General features: G+C 43.7%; 2 protein-coding genes and 1 pseudogene across 2 annotated transcripts in view; 2 read left to right on the top strand and 1 right to left on the bottom strand.

The window, feature by feature from the left end:
• Positions 1-2,202, top strand: part of TRIM3 (tripartite motif containing 3) — a 47,575-nt gene extending 45,373 nt beyond the window's left edge. The window contains exon 12 of the mRNA XM_089671635.1: positions 80-2,202. Coding sequence (XP_089527761.1) covers positions 80-232 — 153 coding nt within the window. The 3' untranslated portion in view covers positions 233-2,202. The remainder of the gene's footprint in view (positions 1-79) is intronic.
• Positions 293-14,862, top strand: LOC149467471 (heterogeneous nuclear ribonucleoprotein C pseudogene; annotated as a pseudogene).
• A 2,044-nt stretch (positions 14,863-16,906) lies between these two features.
• The window catches only part of LOC149467470 (FH2 domain-containing protein 1-like), a 66,873-nt gene continuing 64,203 nt past the window's right edge, over positions 16,907-19,576 (bottom strand). Inside the window, exon 12 of the mRNA XM_089671633.1 lies at positions 16,907-18,217. Coding sequence (XP_089527759.1) covers positions 17,459-18,217 — 759 coding nt within the window. The 3' untranslated portion in view covers positions 16,907-17,458. The remainder of the gene's footprint in view (positions 18,218-19,576) is intronic.

The raw sequence follows: 19,576 nt of genomic DNA, 5'->3' as shown, positions 1-19,576 counted from the left end.
GAATATAACTTAGAAAGGTCTGCAGATGCTACTAAGATACTATGAAGCTAATAACCTTTTTCTACTGTCCTCCATACAGGTGTTTGACAGTTCTGGCTCCTTTTTGTCCTACATAAACACCATGGCAGACCCTCTGTATGGGCCACAAGGGCTGGCCCTCACCTCTGAAGGCCATGTGGTGGTGGCCGATTCAGGAAACCACTGTTTCAAGGTGTACCGGTATCTCCAGTAATCTATATAGGGACAGGAGACTCAGCTGGCACCATACTACGCTGTCCTTGCCATGTCCGAGATGTCTTCAAGCTCTCTGCCCAGCGCTATATTCAGCCCGAAGTGGTGTTTCCTCTTTGTTCTAAGCCGCCAGTGCCAGCTGCTCGTCCTAGTGCCAGATGCGATATGTACAAATGGCTGTAACCTTCTGTCCTCCTGCCAAACGGTTCATTTTTAGCACAAATGACATCTAATGACCTTTGCTGCCCTTGCCCCAGCTGTTTGTGACGCTCTCAGGCTTTGTTCTGTTAATTTCCCCGTACCCCCCCCCCCCCCCCAAAAAAAAAAAAATATTATGCTTGCTTTCTCTATATCTCTGAGAGTCTTCTGCCAACTCTACTGTTCCCTGTACTGAGAACTTTTATGGTCCCAACAAATCTGCTAAAGGACCGCTGCTGAATGTCAATCGGTAACAAAGGATTGAGGACACTCTGCCATCCCTGGTCTTTACATTGTTGTTTACAGGCCAAAGGAGGCACTGACCTATGGACTTTACTTATCACTGCGCTTTGTATAATGGTGGTTCAGGGCTGTTCACTGGCTTTTTGTACTCATGGATGACTGAGGGAATCCAGTGGGTCCAACCAAATTTCTCCACCAAGAAGCTCTCCCCTGTGAGGACACTTTGGCCCTGGATGTCGGCCGGATCGCTGCAGTGGTAAAGGTGGATGCTTGTGGGGCATTTGCACTGATCGGTTATGGTTTCTGATGAGCTGAAACTGAATTATCCCCAAAGGTAACAGGTCCTGGCCGCAAGGTATATCAGAGCAGTCCTTCAAAGACCGGTTTCCACACATCCACCATAATAAGCCAGTAATACGCACCGGTTCTGTGGCTTTATACACTTTGCATCCCATGGCATCTCCCAGTGTCTTCTAAGTAGATGGAGCTCCAAGATGTTCTCTACCAGGAGATACAAGGGGGCCGGGTTTTTGAATGTAAATGCCTGAAGGATAAACAGGGTCTCCCCAATGTTACAGGGTCTACCCAACATTCATTTGCTTATCATTCGCTTCAGGGGCTTCCTCATTGTTACAGAAGACGGTAGCCTCTTGTATAGATGGTTTCCTCAAGGACTTGGTGGTTCCTCATCCACCCTTATAGAGGGGGCATCCTCGTCTGCAGCCTCTCCAAGGCGACTCTAACCCCAGGTCACTTGTACTTGTGGACTTTTTATTATTTTTTTTTACATATTTGTTTTATTTATGTCTTAACCTCTTCAGTATGTATGCCAGTGCACAGATCGTCCTGATCTACACAAAGTTTGTGCCAAATACTGCAGCGCTACACTTTAAAAGGATTTCCGTAAAAACAAAATGAAAAAAAAAAACTCTGGGCGGATTCTTCCCCTTTCTAGCCAACTGCTTCTTTTTGGTTGCCACAAAAAGCTTGCTGTCAGAATTCACCCGTAGTAAGATTCTGTAGGGGAATCTGAGATTGACGCACATCCATTCCAGGCTAACAGCACTTTAATAGCAGTGTTGTTTGTGATTGGCTATCTGCACAGGTCGTGCCCTAGAGATGTGCTTTACAGCAAATGCATCATTGCACGTTGGTGCGTATTTGCAGCCTACCCCAGAAGGTTCCATTTGGTCAGTTTATAACTAGGTTGGGGATAACTTTGTTGATAGTGGGGTAGACTATTCCACTGGGGTGCCATGCTACATTAAAGATCCAGTTTGTAGCCAAAGCCTATCCCATGGTGCCAAAATTGAGGAATGCATTTTGAGATAAGAACAACTTGGGTAAATGGTTTCTGGATCAGATTTTTTTTTAATGGAAATCCTCTTTAAGCGTGCATCTTGAGAATTTGGTGGCTTATGCGCAGCCCCATCCATCCCCTGCAGTAAGTGTCATATGATCCATTTTGCTGACGTGAACAGTGCTGGCCAAGGCCAGTTAGCATTTGGAATTCTTGACTTTTTGATTCTGCATTTCAAGTTGTTTTGTATTTTTTCTTTCTGTTTTGTATGTCTTAATTTTTTTTTTTTTTTTACACATTGTTGACTTCATGCCATATAATTTTGCCATTCGTCACGGTGCCACAAGTACTAGAGACCGGCGACTGCAATGAGTGATGTGCTATGCCCTGTCTTTATGATATGGTGACGATGTAAAGGTGGGAGGTGACCCGCCGCAGGTGAGTGGTCTCTCATCAGCAATGGCAGGTTGATCAGTCACTGTGGAAGGATAGCGGTAAAGTGTGACTTTACGGCACAGAGGTGTAGATGGTGGTGGAGCATTGGATGGTGGCGTGATTGATGGAGAACAAGTGTGATTGGCTCCAGCTGAGGGAACAAGCAGGAGGGACGATGCAGGTTGGGATAGTGAGACATGCAGGACAGTGGCGGCTTAGCATACAAGAGGGTTAGTGTAGTGCTGCATGAGCAGAAAAACTTCAGCGCCTTAAAAAGAAGTGCAATCTGTCTCCTTTAGAAGGTTTCAGTCCTGTGGATAATCGTGGTGTCATGGTGATTCTTCAGCTTCACCTGCCTACAGGCTAATTCCACCTATAGTAAAATGTTCCACCCATACTTGGGATCAGGGGCGGACTGACAACTCATGGGGCCCCCGGGCAATAGGGAATCATTGGGCCCCTGTGTCCTTGCCCAAACTCAAAAAAGCCTATGAAAAAGATACCAGGGGCATCTCATGGGGCCCCCCAACTGACCCCAGGCCCTCGGGCAGTGCCCGAGTTTCCAAATGGTCAGTCCACCCCTGCTTGGGATGTAACATATTGCTGAGGGCCCCCCCTCCTCCCTGTGACAGTATCTACAGCGGAGGGGAACCCTTGCATGCTGTCACTTTTTAAATTGATGCAGCTGTGCGGGTGCAGCCAGCTGCATTTCAAGCCTTGTGTTGCCCAGTTTGCCCCTCCCCCCCGACATCTTTCAATCTGAAAATCAAAGGAGCAAGGCAGAAAATTGCTGGCCGAACAGCGGCTGCATTTTATCATATGCAACCATTGTTTGGCTATTCTAGCAGGATCAGTAACTGTCAGAATACAATAGCTGGCAGAGGAGATTCCTCCAGCTATGCTGTATAGTTTGGAATGGAGAAAACAATAGATTTCTCTTTTAGCCCCATGGGGCTTACAGTATATGACCAGATTGACTCTTTAGCTTAAAGTGTTTCTAAACCCACAACAGTACAATCAGTCTGTATATGTAGAAAAGCATGCTTGTTATATTCACTGTGGAACCTAAGGGGTTAATCCTCCACATTGTGTAAAAAGGCTGTTTGATCCTGTCTTCCTTTGCTGTCTGCAATCCATTTACCATAGAGCAGCATTGGTACATGCACATACTCAGTTTTGCTAGAGAGGGTGTATGTGATCAGCACAGGGCCAATCAGCGCTGTCCAGACAGAGGCTCATGGGTCATTCAGCCTCATAGGACAGTCAGAGAATGAAAACTCCTCCTGAAGAGTGAGGTCCCCTTGACATCTACACAACACAGCTGAAGAGTGAGGTCCCCTTGACATCTACACAACACAGCTGAAGAGTGAGGTCCCCTTGACATCTACACAACACGCTAAGGTGCACGAAGCGTCGGTTCACACTGAATCCAACTTTGAAATCAAGTGAAGTTGCACAATTTCAAATCCACATGCCAGAGCGACTTGGCTGACATCTGTGTGCATGTCCGATGTCTATGCAAGTTGCACCAATTTGGGAAAAGAAAAAAAAAAAGATTCCTGTACTATTTTTTGCGATTTCATGTGCAACTTGCATAGAGATCGGTGCATGAAGGCACACAGATGTCCGCCAAGTCGCTCTGGCATGTGGATTTGAAATTGTGCAACTTCACTTGATTTCAAAGTTGGATTCAGTGTGAACCGACGCTTCGCGCACCTTAGCGTGTTGTGTAGATGTCAAGGGGACCATACATCACCATAGACTTGCATAGGATTGTCCGACCTTGGCATAACAACCTTATACAAGTCTATGGGGCATGAATGCGCAGACATGGCCAGGACAGTGAAAACTTGTGACGCTGGATATAAGCAAACAGGGTTACTCCAGCCATTGAATTAAGGTAAGTCTGCATCTGTGAGGATAGAGGTTGGGAAAGGTTAGGGAACCCCCTTGGAGGAGAAACACACTTATCCTTTAATAACAGCTCCTTTATTGGATGATGCCTTAAACCTGTAAGACAGGTCAAGCTTGAGCTGACCTTTCACCCCTGGCTCTTCAGCTGTGTTGTGTAGATGTCAAGGGGACCTCACTATTCAGCTGTGTTGTGTAGATGTCAAGGGGATCTCACTCTTCAGCTGTGTTGTGTAGATGTTAAGGGGACCTCACTCTTAAGCTGAAGAGTGAGGTCCCCTTGACATCTAGACAACATGCTATGGTGCACTAAGCGTCAGTTTACACTGAGTAAAGCTAAATTCACGAACAAACATTAGAGCACCATAGCGTGTTATGTAGATGTCAAGGGGACCTCACTCTTAAGCTGAAGAGTGAGGTCCCCTTGACATCTACACAACACAGCTGAAGAGTGAGGTCCTCTTGACATCTACACAACACAGCTGAAGAGTGAGGTCCTCTTGACATCTACACAACACAGCTGAAGAGTGAGGTCCTCTTGACATCTACACATCATGCTATGGTGCACTAAGCGTCCGTGAATTTAGCTTTACTCAGTGTACACCGACGCTTAGTGCACCAAATTCACGGACGCTTAGTGCACCATAGTGTGTTGTGTAGATGTCAAGAGGACCTCACTCTTCAGCTATGGTGCACTAAGCGTCCGTGAATTTTGTGCTCTAAGCGTCGGTGTACACTGAGTAAAGCTAAATTCACGGACGCTTAGTGCACCATAGCGTGTTGTGTAGATGTCAAGGGGACCTCACTCTTCTGCTGTGTTGTGTAGATGTCAAGGGGACCTCACTCTTCAGCTTAAAAGTGAGGTCCCCCTGACATCTACACAACACGCTATGGTGTACTAATGTTTGTGAATTTAGCTTTACTCAGTGTACACCAACAAACAAACATGAGTTGTTCTTGAGAAAGCCTGTACAGTTATGGAACTTCAGCCTGAATATTTGGCTTTCTTAGCCTAGTAGTGACCCTCCACACCTTCAGCCATGGGCTGCGGTTGGATTTTCCTGCTCATGTGACACTTTGTGGATAGGAGAGGGTGGATGAAGTAGGTGATAAGAGGGGACAGCCAGGATGGGAAAAGAGATGGATCAACTGGAGCAGAAGAATGGGGTAAAGGAACGTTTTAAAGGGACACTAAACTCACAGGTCTGTGTTTGTGCTGTGTGTAGTCGTGTAATTTTATTGTCCTGTTTTTATATGTTAATATATATAATAATGTTTCTGTTTGGAGACGGTTTACAAATAGGAAGTCACCTTTTCTTGGCGGCGACTCCTTCTCCTCTCCAACCCTTCCTCCTCTGCAGCGGATGAGTCGGAGGGGAATTTTGCATGCCACTTTTTTTTATTAATATTTTTTTTTTTACATTTTTATTTGGAATTCTTTATGGCAGTTTGCAAGTTATGTGCCAACCCACAACTCGGCCAATTCTGTGAGTTATCAGCCAAGTAATGGAATCCATTTACTTGGGGGAAGGGTGTTTTTTCTGGTGGTGATTCTGGACTGCAAAATGTTATCTCCACCCTAGGCTGATAAGGAAATAGGAATGAATGTGGCAGATCAGCAAAAATGTGAAAGATTTCAGGCGCATGTGCACTCTCCACAAAGAGGATATAAGATAGTAGCAGCCTGTACACAAATTCCTGACTGCTAAAGTGGCCGGGAGTTTTACATCTCAGCCGTCTACTTATGGAAGTGATTAGGATTTACAGCCACCCAATCACTTCTGCATTTGTGGTCATTTGCTGCCCCCGCCAGGTAGCCTTGGCTCATGTGTCCCGGGTGGCAGCAGGTAGAGGCCATGGGGTAGATTTACTAACACTGGAGCACACCAAATCTGGTGCAGCTGTGCATAGCAACCAATCAGCTTTTAAGTTCAGCTATTTCACTTAAGCTTTGACAATAAAACCTGGAAGCTGATTGGTTAGCATGCACATCTGCACCAGATTCTGTGTGCTCCCGTGTTAGCTTCCAGTTTTTATTGTCTGTAAATCTACCCCATGGCCTCTCTCTGACAATAAAACCTGGAAGCTAACACCGGAGCACACTGAATCTGGTGCAGCTGTGCATGGTAACCAATCAGCTTCCAGGTTTTATTGTCAAAGCTTAATTGAAATAGCTGAACTTAAAATCTGATTGGTTGCTATGCACAGGTGCACCAGATTCTGTGTGAACACATATTAGGAGATTTGCTAAAACTGATACAATGATCTCCTCTACCTAGAATATACCTAAAACCAATGAGATCTGATGATGTGGGTTCAGAGCTGTCAGTCCCTGGGATCTGGGGCATGGGAAGAAATTAAAGTGTTACTAAACCCACAACAATAAAATCAGTCTGTATATGCAGTAAAGCATGCTTGTTATACTCACTGTTGAAACTAAGGAGTTAATCCTCTGCATTGTGTAAAAAGGCTGTTTGATCTTGTCTTCTCTGATCCTCCTCTTCTTCCACCATCACCAAGCCATCTGCTGCTAGTACAGAGCCCTTGGAGACACACTGCACATGCTCAGTTTGGCATGTATTGCTAGAGCTCTTTCCTTTTGTTTTGGGGGGTTAATGTGATCAGCTATTAGCACTGTCCAGACTGAGGGTCAGGGGTAATGCAACCCCTCATAGGACAGTCAGAGGAGAATGAAAACTCCTCCTACAAAATTAACCAGTGCTCAGCCAAGCACTGATAGAAGTCACAAAATTATCTACTGCTGATGAGAAAAGGTGTTAGGCAGTTTATATTTACTAAAGAAAATTGCGTGTCCATGTCCTCTGTGGGAGACTAGATCTAGTGAATGCAGGGTCCTGGGTTTAGTAACACTTTAATTGAGCAAAATCTGTACTTTGTCACCTTTGTTTTGTTTCAAAAAGAGTGCATTCAGTGATAGAGGTCGAAGAGAACCTGTCACCCGTACTATGCTAAGGGGCTTGTGCGCTACCTAGTGATAGCTATAAAGTTAAAACAAGAAAAAGGTTTTAAAAATGACAGTAAAATAAAGTTTATGAAACGCCTCAAAAAAAAGTAAAAAGCCCCCGTTCCACATGCAAACATGCACTTTACTTAAAACAGTTACACCACACATTTTAAATATTGCCACACAAGCCAAAGTGATAATTATTTTAGTTATATGGTTTATGGTTAACTCTAAACGGTAGGTCTCTTAAGTAATCTTCAAGCCTAAAATGTGCATTTAATGCGTGTGCAAAAGTGTAATACAAGGCCCCTTTCACACTGGGTGCAATATGATTTGCTCAGCAAGGGATGTGGCTGATCAGAGTAGAGCAGGTGGATGACGGGGTCCATGTCTGCTCAGTTTATGTAACATGGACATGGACAGAGCCTGCCCTGCTATATGGGTGGCCAGGTGTTAACACCCTGGTTGTTCGTTTACATCCAATTTCCCTCTGATCCGCCTAGATGGAGGGGGAAGGATCACTTTCCTTTTAAGTGAATCGGATTGGATAGTGTCTATTTATACCCACTGGTCCATACGAATACATGGACCACTGACAAAATGACTGGTGGACCTTCCCCACTCATTTTGTTGTGGTGCCAACACAACCCATGGATGTCAAACCTCTGTGCATGATGATGCTCATTATTGGTGTATCCAGGTGTCCTGGCAGTCCATTCAAAAATAATTGGCTGTCTTAGTTGTAAGAAGACACCCCAAATTGTGAATAAGGCCAAAGGGGATTTTATTCTCAAAGACGCTGCATCCCTATTTTGTTTCTAGTGATCACTAGCCACTCGGAACACTGCTGCTTTTCTCTGCCCTGTCAGCCAAACGCCTGATCGTGGCTAAAGGAGGAATGAGCATTAATGTTCTCCCTCTCCTTGGTTGTCCAACCACAGAATGTTGACAAGGGAGTACTGAATAATTCAGTAGTAAAAAGCATGATTACAAGGCTGGCCGAACACAAATCATTGGCCAGATGACATCGTGTACATTCAGCAGTTTGCCCGGCGCTCGGCTACGTTATGGGGCAGGTACAGAGATCTCCCCAATAACTGCACCTATCTGCCTAGGGAAGAGCTTAGACTTTTTGCTTCACCAGAACATCACCCCATGCTCTTACACTGACCATTATTTTCTGTACAAAAATTTTGTTCAAACTATTATTACTTAATACATACAATTAAGCACAAGGGATAATTTTTTAAGAAGGGGGTTTGTGTGCCTTTAAGATGGAGAAAGGTTCTTACATAAAGTAATCCTGGAATTATAGAAAAATGGGAGCTGCCTTTTTTTTTTTTAATGGTTTAAGTCCCAGGCCTGTCTTGACTTATCTGGCTGAATAGACACTGACCTGGAACCAGTATATTCCCTTCGTGCATACATTCTCTAGGTCAGTAACTCCCCACTAGGTAACGAAGCCAGGATCAGACAGACAGCCTTGAAACCTGCAGAGCAAGTCAGCAACAGCAGCTCCTATATTTCTTTGCTGAATGGTTATCTGTAAAGCAACCCTGTCACTGTATCAAAACCTCCCAACAAAGACATACCTTTTAAAAGATGAATATAGATACTCGCCTTTCTGCCTGCCCAATGCTGCTCTGATCTGAAGAAGTGACCCTAGAAATTTGTTGGGAAACAGGCACCTGTGCGAAGATTCCTGGGTCACCCACAGCTATCACTGGTTCCTCTTACCAAACTCATATGTTTCTGCTGTATCCTGTAGGGAAAAAAAAAAAAAAAAAAAACCTGAGAGCTGCGAGGGACTCAGGGGATAGGAAAATTACCCTTGTAGAGTCGCCTATCACCTCGGTTCCCCCACAGCTCTCGGTGCATTTTCTTTCTGACTTCCAGCTACTACAGAAGTGATGTGAAGGTCAGCAAAAAGAACAAATGAGAGCTGTGGGGGATCCAGGTGCTAGGCAACTCTGCAAGTGTCATTTTCTTATCTCCTGCCCACCACCCCCCTGCCCCCCATGACTCTCACTGGTTCCTTTTGCTGAACTCTTCACTGTTGTAGCCTGTACGAGGTGGAGTCTGGAGGGAGAAACCATTGAGAGCTGCTAGGAAAACCCTTGTGATCAGAAAGGTACACATGCAGGGTTGGCCATCTCTTAGGCCAACTTTCACTGGTTTCTCTCTCAACATCACTTTTATATACAGAAGTAGATTAGAGCGAGTTAGAGGGAAAAAAAATCTGCAGGGGACTCAGGAGAAGGGCTATTATCCAAGTGTCACTTTTCCATCTCATGGGTTCCTTACAGTGCTCAATGCATTGAAGTAATTGGTAGTCTAATGCCCTCTGCCTACCAGCTACATGATACAGCAGTGCTGAGAAGGTTAGCAGGAGACCTAGGAGATCTTCAGTCCTGCAAGTGTCTCCTGGCAGACTTCTGGAGATCACTTCTCAGGATGTGAATGGCAATCTGGGACACAGGCTGCAGGAGCGTTGAGTATTTACATTCATCTTGGACAGGCATACCTTTGTTGGGACAGTTGAGGAACATTTTTACTGCTGACCTCTCCTACAAGTGTAGGTTTCGAAGTTGACTTTTTGGATCTGTGTATTTGTTCCAGCTCATTTGGTATTAATGCTAGAGACAACCAGGGAACTGCTGTTTTCTAAAGGGGGATCAGCAAAATGATATCCTGTATTTCTCTGACAGGTTTTCTTTACCTAGGCTGCCTAAAATATTTTATGCCCCTTTCTGATTTTGTTTAATTTTGTTGCTGAGGACCAGATCATCTTTTGGCTTGATGGTTAAGTTCCATCAACTGCACCCTTACTGACCATTGAGGCAGTCTGATTGACTAAGCCCTGCCACTGTAGTGTCCAGAGAGGTACACAGAGCAGATATTTCTGGGTAATGAAAGAAATAGCAGGAGTTGCACGTGTTCCTGATACATGGGGTAGTATATTAAATCTGTGTTTTTACTTGTAAAAATTATTTTAGCTTTTCTTGGGATGCATCATAGCCATTCCTATGTGTTCAGGCTATTAAAAACAATTGGTTTTTATGTATCCACGTGCAAGATGCTTAAAAAGGAAACCTGTCAGGATGGAAATACAGAAGTAATCAGGTGGCTGACTTGCTTTTGAATGTTCATGTGCTGTCTTCCTCATCCTTTGCTTCAGTGACCTGGAACAAGCAGGCAGCTGCTAAAACATTGGCATACCCAACAGGAGTCTACTCTTGTTGGATCATTGACTTGCCTAACAATTCCATACAGAAGTCCGCCCAAGAAAAACTTCAAAATCAAGTCATCAGCTGCCCTGTCAATGTCATGGTGCCTCCAGATGCCTGGCACATGGCCATAGCCTATAACAGCAGCCTTATGGGTATAGGTAAAAAAAATTATATGTAGCTTGAAAATATATATATAATTTTTTGGGGGGGCTTCCCAGAGGTTCTGCCTCTTCTCCAATGAGCAGAGAGCCATTCTGAGAGATTTAAGTACAAGGTGCCTGCTTTTAGTGATATTAATGTTATTATCAAGGTTTACTAGAGGACAGGCAGGCAAGAAAGAGGGTATGTGACAGTGTGGACCTCAATACGATATCATCACCAGGGCTAGACATACCAAATGTGTAGACTGTGCCACTGTACAAGGGCCCGTTTACCCTAGACATCAGTCAAATGGGTGCTGGGAACTCTCTCACAGTCAGATAGAGCTGGATACAGCTTTCTGCTTGCTAGTGGTCAATATACAATGAATATGTGCTTTTACTTGGCCAGTAAGTTGACTTGGAGGCTCAAAAATTGTTCTCACATGGGGGGACTCTGCTTACTGTGTCCAGCCCTCCATAACAGAATGGCTAGATTATTATACGGTAGTATGAATTGACTATGGGAAGTATCGGTGCGTGTGAGAGGAGGTGTCATGGAGTGATTGGCAGAGGGGAGGTAAGATTCAGGGAGAGTACAAACTTAGGCAGCTGTTTAATGCACCACTGTATTATAAATGTTCTATGGAAAGACACAACTGAACAGCTCACTGCAAATAAAACCCATATCACACTACGAAGTGTCTCTTTACTGCTAACCATTGTCGTTTACATTGCACATCGCAAACACCAATATGTACTATAGAATGCCAGCAAGGCAGTGGGCTCAAGGAAGACATCACAAAAATGAGCTCAGCTGCCAGAACCTCTCCACTCCATGACTGGATGCTGTAGCTATTTAAAAGATAAGCTCACCTTTTGGGGGGAAAAAAGAAAAATAATGCACATTTTTTTTTCCTCAGGAAGAATGCAAAAATATGTGAATTTATTTACTTAAAGGAGCCTGCAAAGCATTGAACCTGTGAGCGGGGATGCAATGTCAGGCTCCTGCAGCTTTGAACCCCTGGACCCATACGTACGGACTTATTTACAAGCCCTGCAACTTGCAAACAAACACAAGAGCACTCGTCAGTGCCCTTCCAGTCCACTCAGAACTACAAGCGGTCAGCCACAATGGCTAATGGTTGTTGAAGTTAATTCATTCAAAGGTTTCTGTGAATTAATGACATAGCTATGTGGGTGAGTCCCACCATTTTTGAATTGTGACAGCAGGTGCAGTGAGAAGATCCCACTGTCACAACAAGAGTGGGTTTGGATTGAGTGGTGGCAGGAGCTGGAACATTGTTACATCTGAAGTACGGGTGGAAGATGTAACATGTTTCCAAAAAGGTGAAGTTATCCTTTAACAGGCATATTTTATTCTTCAGTTAGTAGGCAGACAGAGCCTCTAACCATGAGAGGAACAAAAAAATAAAACAAGACTAGCACACTCTGTACAGAACTTTAACGCCCACAGTGCATGGGTTAATTGCTAATTTTTCTCTCGGAGAAAGATATACAATACTTGCCTGATCCTTCCTGCAGCACCTGTCCCTCCCTGGATTGTGGGTAAGTGCTGTTTGGGGGTTCATGTCCTCTGGGCAAAATAACCTATGCAGTGCAGGCATAGCCCCACTGGTAACTGCTTCTTTATGTACAGAGCTGACATTTAAATGGCCAGTTCTGAAGCAGTCATAAACCGATGGCACCATGATCCTTAAAACCAGGCTTTCAACTAGGATTGCCAGTAGTTCCTTAAGCAGCATTAGAAACACCCTCCTGATGGTGCTTCCTACCAATGCCACGCTGCAGAACCAGTGGAGTTTCTTTTTCCTCTAAAGAGACATACCTACTGCCACCAAAGATCATGGAGGTGGGGGCATTTCACCTGACTGCCAGTATCCCCAAAGCCTGCCTCCCCACTCCACCCAAACGTATGGAGGCAATACCCTGATCACTAGTGTAATGGGCATTCTTCCCAATAACCTCCAGTATAACAAGCCATTCTTTTCACTGACCACCAACTTTCTGTACAAATCATATAAGTTGACACTTTTGCTCAATCATTTTTCTTAGGGGTTCCCCCAGACCAAAACAATATTTCAAGTTTTCCATTGTGGGCAAAAGGTTGAGAAAGGCTGGTTTAAACAGGCAGATGTAGCCACCCCTACTTTAATACTCAAGAGGAGCTTTTATCAGTTGCACAACCCATACAGAGACCACCACCCAACTTGTTCATCCATGCAGGATGGGTCTCAGAGCCAAGTGTTGTAAGTACATTCCACCAGTCAGCTCTGAATCTATTCAGGTATTGCTTACATAGATCCATTGGTGATGTTACCACACAGGCAGATGTGTGGGATGAGTATCTTTGCAGATGTTCTCAACCGGAGCACCACCTAATTCTTTACGCTGCCACTGAGCACCATTGCTTTTGGAGTGGAAGGAGATGTCCTATCCACTGACCACTAGTGTTGGGGAGGGGAATCCCAGGGGCATAACTATAGATCATTGGGCCCCATGGCACCCTCCCCGATGTCATTGATCCTAACTAGCTCTCCAGCCTTTTTCAGCACCTCATTGTAAATTTCAAGCTCTTCCACCCCTACCCCTTTTCACTGCCACAGCAAGCAAATGCTGAATATGTGAAGAGTTGAAGTAGCAATTATAATGGCCATCACAACATTTTATAATTAGAAGTTTGTATTGGGGTTCTACAGTAATTGTGTATAGTTATTATAAAATGATGAGGGAGTTTTACAGTCTGGAAAATGTTTTAGGCATACAGGGTTACATTCAGTGGTGGCTGGGATGACCAGAAGTGCTGAAGGCAATAGATCTTATATATCTCAACAAATTATACTTATGGCACAGCCTACAAAATAGGATCTTTGACTAGTGACAATCATTCTGGAGTCTCCTGCTTGGAAATATTAAAAAGTGGGTACAGGGTCAGTATCACCAGAAACCTCTACTCTCCTTATTGAAGTAGAACTATAGGCAAAACTCCCCCCCCCCCCCCAATTTTGGATAGAGTAAAGGGGCTATGATTCACCACCATTTTGTGCCAAAGAAGGAGCAGCAGTTGTCATCCTTTGCTCAGTGGTCCCCGGTTCATTTATCCTTATTACCCTTCCTATCCCTTGGTATACTCACCTTCATTGTCACCACATCACACGCTTGTGGCAGCATTGGTTTCTAATCCGAAGAAAAGTGCAAAGAATTTTTTTTTTTGAAATGTCAACTACAGCCCCTTCCCTGCCACTCCCCATTCCACTTCCCGTTCCATTGTCCCACCACTGACAACCAGCATCAAAGAAGGGAGCAAGACCTGGCATTCCATTCCTTTTGACACATGCCATCAATCTTGCTGCTGATCACAAAGCCAACAGAGGAAAGGGAGGAATCAAACGGTCAGCAGCTGATATGTATGGATCTTAATTTGAACTGGACTGTGATTTTCAGCAAGACTACTATGATGGATATTCTGCAGTCGGAGTACCCCCACCACCACCTATTGCCTAAGCTGTCGTACCATCAAAGGGTTTCTGGTAACACTTCACGTCGTGGAAAGAGCTTCAACTCTAAAGTGGTCAGCACAGTGGATCATCTAAATCTAGCAGATTGAAGGGAGATGATCTTCAAACAATTAAAAAAAAGGTAGATAAAACAGAGTAGACTCTTCTGGAAAGCTTAGAGCGAATTGAACGCAAGCAATCTAAACAAGAGACAAAAGTGGATGAAGAACAGAGTGGCAGCTCTGTTAAGAAGGAAGAAACAAGTGTTAAAATGGTTGTAGAGGAAGCAGGAGAATCTTGCGAAGAGGGAGACTTGCTTGATGATAATGATCAGGGAGAGGACACACTTGAAGAAATTAAAGATGGTGACAAAGAAACAACGGAAGGAGAAGATGAGGGGGACAGTGCAAATGAGAGACTCCTAAGTGTTCTAAATTCCCTACAATCCCCTTCTGCCTATTGTGTATAGTTGGCTCATAGATCCGCCCCTTAATATCCGTCACACCAGCAGCTCTTTAAGCCTGTTTATTATGCACCCTGCATTTCCTCTGCCACCTCTTCATTTTGATAACTATTTGTGACTTCTAGGGAAAAAAAAAATACACTTTTAAATGAGTAAAAGGGTTAGAACCCCTGCAAGATTTTTTTTCGCCATCTGTGTCTCATTTCAGAGACTTTTCCCTTTGCCTCCTGTCTCATAGGCAAACAGGAAGTGAGAGGAGGTTCCTGCAAATTAAGTGGCCTTATTGGAAAATTTCCCCTCTGTTACTTACCTCACCAGTCCACCCTTCTAGAACCAGGCCCCATAGCAGCCACATTGGCCTGTTATGAATATTGTGACACACCACTGGGGACATCCTATTGACACTAAACATTTTTGGGAAGATGGGGTATTCCTTTTAGTGCCAATTCTAAACTCCAGCATCATCCAGAGCACTTGCCTTTTCATTCTTGGGTTTAGAACCATAACGGTATCGGGAGGCCCATAGAAGTCAATGGCAACACCTCAAAACATTTGAGGACTTAACAGGTATGAACAAGCTTTGGTTAATGACCATCCATTTCAAATTCCAAAGCCAGTTAAAAAGGCGCATGTTAACAAAACAATGAAATTTCTATTAACACATGACACGCATCTGCCCAATGCATCTCTACACATGTGCATTAGTCTAATGGGCCCTCAAAAAAGGACTTTGTCCCCCTTAAAAACAAAAAGCAATAATTTTCCTTCCCACTCACTCAGATTATGTGAAATTATGCCATTGGTTAAAATGCATTTACTTTTTTTGTCTGAAAATCTTGGAATTAAGTGGCTAATTTCAGCTTTTCCACTAAAACTGGAAATTGCTCACTTTTGGACCCAATAATTCAGTACAATCATGTAGGATACACAACCCAGGCCACAGCAAAACCAATAACCAAGTACTAACTTTTGTTTTTAGACCTAGAACTGCATTTAGTGGACATGGAAATTGTGCTTTAAAAAAAAAGAAAATGGGTGAGATTACCTGCAATGTACTGAACACTCTAGAACTCCATCATAATACTGCCAAGACTAAATGCCCAGCATGTACAGTAAATAAACAACTTGCTGTATGATCATTTGATGTCTTGGAATATTTGTTTTAATAGTTGACACTTATTGTTTATTTACCTTTCACTATGGGCCCTGTTCTGTTTTGTCCTATCCTGATTATTACCAGTCAGTCAACCTGAGAAGCAAACTGGCTAAACACAAGCAACTGGTCCTTTCATGGTCTGGATAGCTTCCTGCGTAAGGAGTTACACCATGAAAGTGCCAGCAGTGATTGGTGGACATAGTGTGTAAGGTGGACCAGCATGATTTAGTATTTTATGAGTGGAACGTGATGAATGATGCTCCGTGAAGATGTGGACTCTCCGTAAATAAAATCCACTTCCATCATCACAAATACACTCTGGTGGTGGTAGAGTGTTTCAAATCTTGCAAGAAGACCTGCCTATCTATAGTCCCACTGTCTACAGCTTGAGGAAGCCAAGTGAATGGCTGGTCTCTGTATCTACAGAATGGACATGGGTAGGAACCTTCAATAACTTTCACTAAATTTTTTCCAATGTATACCCCCTCTCCAAGCGATGCCTCCCATATTGTTTTTCACCTAAATATCATTAAAAGCTCTTATACTTGCCGGCGTGGCTTCTGAAAGTGCCAACCAGTTGATCCAGCACTGCAGTAGACTGGCTGCCTCTTGCTAAGGTCATTAATTACTGCAATCTTCAAAAGACTACACCAATGGATAGGCAATAGGTAGCCTCTATCTTCTTCCTTGCAGTAGATGTGAGGACTTGGAACCGGGCCTGTCAAATGATCAGATTTAGGCAGGTATTTCAGACATAAAATAGAATTAAAGAAAAAAAAAAAAAAAAGGAGGGGGGGCTTCCGAAGTTGGGGAGATGCCTGTAGTTAAGCTTTAAAAATTATGAAATTACAGCCGTGCATGTTCACTGCCAAGCTTCAGGTCTAACCACCCTTGGGTACTTCATTTTTTTTAAAAGAGAGAATAACTCTAGCTCTGTATGAATCCAGAAGGTTTCCTGACCTATGAATATAGCACCATATAGCAAGGGGCCTTTTATTGGCCTTGTTACAGATCATTTCTCCCCTTTTGGCTGTAAACATGAAAATAATAATACACCATAAAAAAAAGGCACAGGTCATCAGATTCTACCATCGCTTGGGGTATATAGTAATTGCACAATTATTCCACTGTAAATCCCCTTTATTAAATCCATTAACAAGCCATCCTGTCTGCACATTAAAACCAACATTTTAGTTAAGTGCATTATGGGAAAAGAATGATTAAAGCAGAACAGTCTGGCTTGGTCCCCTAAAGAAATTCTATCACAATAGATAAAATGCTGTTTCTACATATCTTTTGCAGTCATATTCCAGACTCCATACAAAGTGCTGTTATCAGGGTATCAGTCCTCTAACCCCACCCTTCCCTACAGCCCCACTCTGCCACTAATTGGGTCCAGGTCTTCTCTGCTGGTCAGTGTGATATACCATGTATAGGAGATATGCACCATTATGAAATTTACAAGATTAAAAAAAAACAAACCACATGACTACATTGTGTGCTCTTCCCTGCTGAGACCTACTGACCCTCAACTGAGAAGGCTGTTGATGGTCTCTCACATCCAACATTTGGAGGTTTTACAAACCAGAAGATAGTCTTTCCAGAAATTCCACCCTGACGCACACATTTTCAATTAAACTTTTAAAACCTGAATAGAGTTCAAATTTGTCTTCATTTAGGGGAGCGCAGAGCATTGTCAACCCGTCTAAAAAAGTTGGCGAGAGGAGAAGCTTCACTGGCCCCTCGTGGAGAGACGTCTACTCCTTGCATTATTAGAGGTTCCACACTTTTCAAACTTCCTCTCCTTTGAAACAGTCCTCCTATGCGGAATGAATTTGGGGAGCCTGATGTGGGAGAAGAGTCTTTCTGCACAGGAGTGTCAGTATTTGCAGACTTCAGGTTTACTGGTGAAGTGCTGGTGGTCGGGGTACTTGGAGTAGAGATAGAAATAGTCTCTGACTCCACATTGTGGTGTAAGAACTCCCGAGAACGTCCACTGGGGGAGGTAACAACCACCGAATTCATATCTACCTCACCCCTGTATGGAAGGCATGCCAATGTGTGCCTCCTGTTCATTTTCCCAGGAGTTTCCGGTTGTCCATCATTCCCTGTGCTGTCCTCCCGTGGCCTCCTTATCCCTTGTTGTGGCTTCTCAGGCACAGGAGACTCCTCCTCTCTGATTGGCTCTGAAACTTTGGCTGTGAAGGAAGCTGGGGATTTGGTTGGTGAAGAGTTAAGAACCTCCGTTGAGTGACTACGAGGAAGAGGGCGTGGTCCTCTACTAGGACGTCCTCTGCGGGGAAGCCGAAGAAGTAAAAACTCCAACTCTACGTCCTGAAGGTCTTTATCTTGTAAGGAACAGCTGGCAATAGAACGTCGCTTCTCCAGGCGCTCCTTGCGGTGTTCTGCTTTCTCCCTTTCCTTATTTTCCTGCACAAATAAAAGATCAGATCATTTTAGTAACTATGTTAAAAAAAAAAATAAGGGATGTCCAATTATTCTATGCATTATGAGAAAACACCACCACGGAAGCATATGATGCACACTGTCAAAAATATTACCACAGGAAATGTCCCCATAATATTGGATATAGAAAAGCGGGGTATGTTCATGATTCACCCAATTAGCAAAAAAAGTAATGATTAATATACACACATTGCAAAGAAATCTTGTGCAGAATAGTGAGTAATATAAAGTCCCATATATCTTGACGTGACTTTAAACTTTCAATATTCTATCTTCATACAACATAGAACAGTGTTCCTCCACCAACACCCATATTGTGCTCTCACCTGGAGCTTTTGACCTCGCATACAATGCTTTGGTCACGCCACGTTTGTGTTCTCTAAATGGGACAAAATAAGGTGCAGGTTCCCCGGTCAGCACTCCTTCCCACAATGGGCTTTGAATCTTGTCCTTCTCTTCTCCCAGGCGATCCGTAAAAAACGGAATAAGCAGAAATTAGTGCTCTATTGTTTTAACACTTTATTAAAAAGATGAAAAAAATGCCACTTTTGGTGCTAGATCATACCAGATGTATACCACATAACAGGTCATGTGGCTTCCTCAGGGTGATGGGATGCATCCCCCTGAGGAAGCCTTGTGACGTAACACATAGGGGAGGGGCCAACTGACATTACGCAACGCAGATTCAGAATATAGGGTAACAGGAGAAGTGCATTATTGCTGTTACATAGTCTGGCTGAAAAAAAGACAAAAGTCCATCTGTTATGCGGTATATATCGGGTGCGGCGTTGTGAGTGTTGTTTTTTTTTTATAAACACCACACACACACACACATATGAGATATACCGCATAACAGCAATAATACACTTCTTCTGTTACCCTATACTCTGACTCTGCATTGCGTCATAACATCAGCTGGCCCCTCTCCTACATATCCCCCAGAGGACGCAAGGCTTCCTCAGGGGGATATGTCACATCCCCCTGAGGAAGCCACGTAACCTGTTATGCGGTATATATCTGGTGTGATCTAGCACCAAAAGCATGTGAGAGGCATTTTTTATCTTTTTAATAGCGTTTAAACATTAAAACACTAATTTCTGCTTATTCCGCTTTTTTCTGGATTGCTGGGGAGAGGAGAAGGAGGACAAGATTCAAAGCCTGTTGTGGGAAGGAGTGCTGACAGGAGAACCTGCATCTTACTTTGTCCCATTTAGAGGACATAAACATGGTGTGACCAAAAACATTGTATAATGCGAGGTCAAAAAGCTCCAGGTGAGAGCACAACATGGGTGTTGGTGGAGGAACACTGTTCTATGTTGTATG

The sequence above is a fragment of the Staurois parvus genome, unplaced genomic scaffold (genome assembly GCF_062004578.1).
Source record: "Staurois parvus isolate SC_StPar_1 unplaced genomic scaffold, SC_StPar_1.0 ptg000109l, whole genome shotgun sequence".
Lineage (NCBI taxonomy): Eukaryota > Metazoa > Chordata > Amphibia > Anura > Ranidae > Staurois > Staurois parvus.
This window is presented reverse-complemented; position numbering and strand designations above follow the sequence as displayed.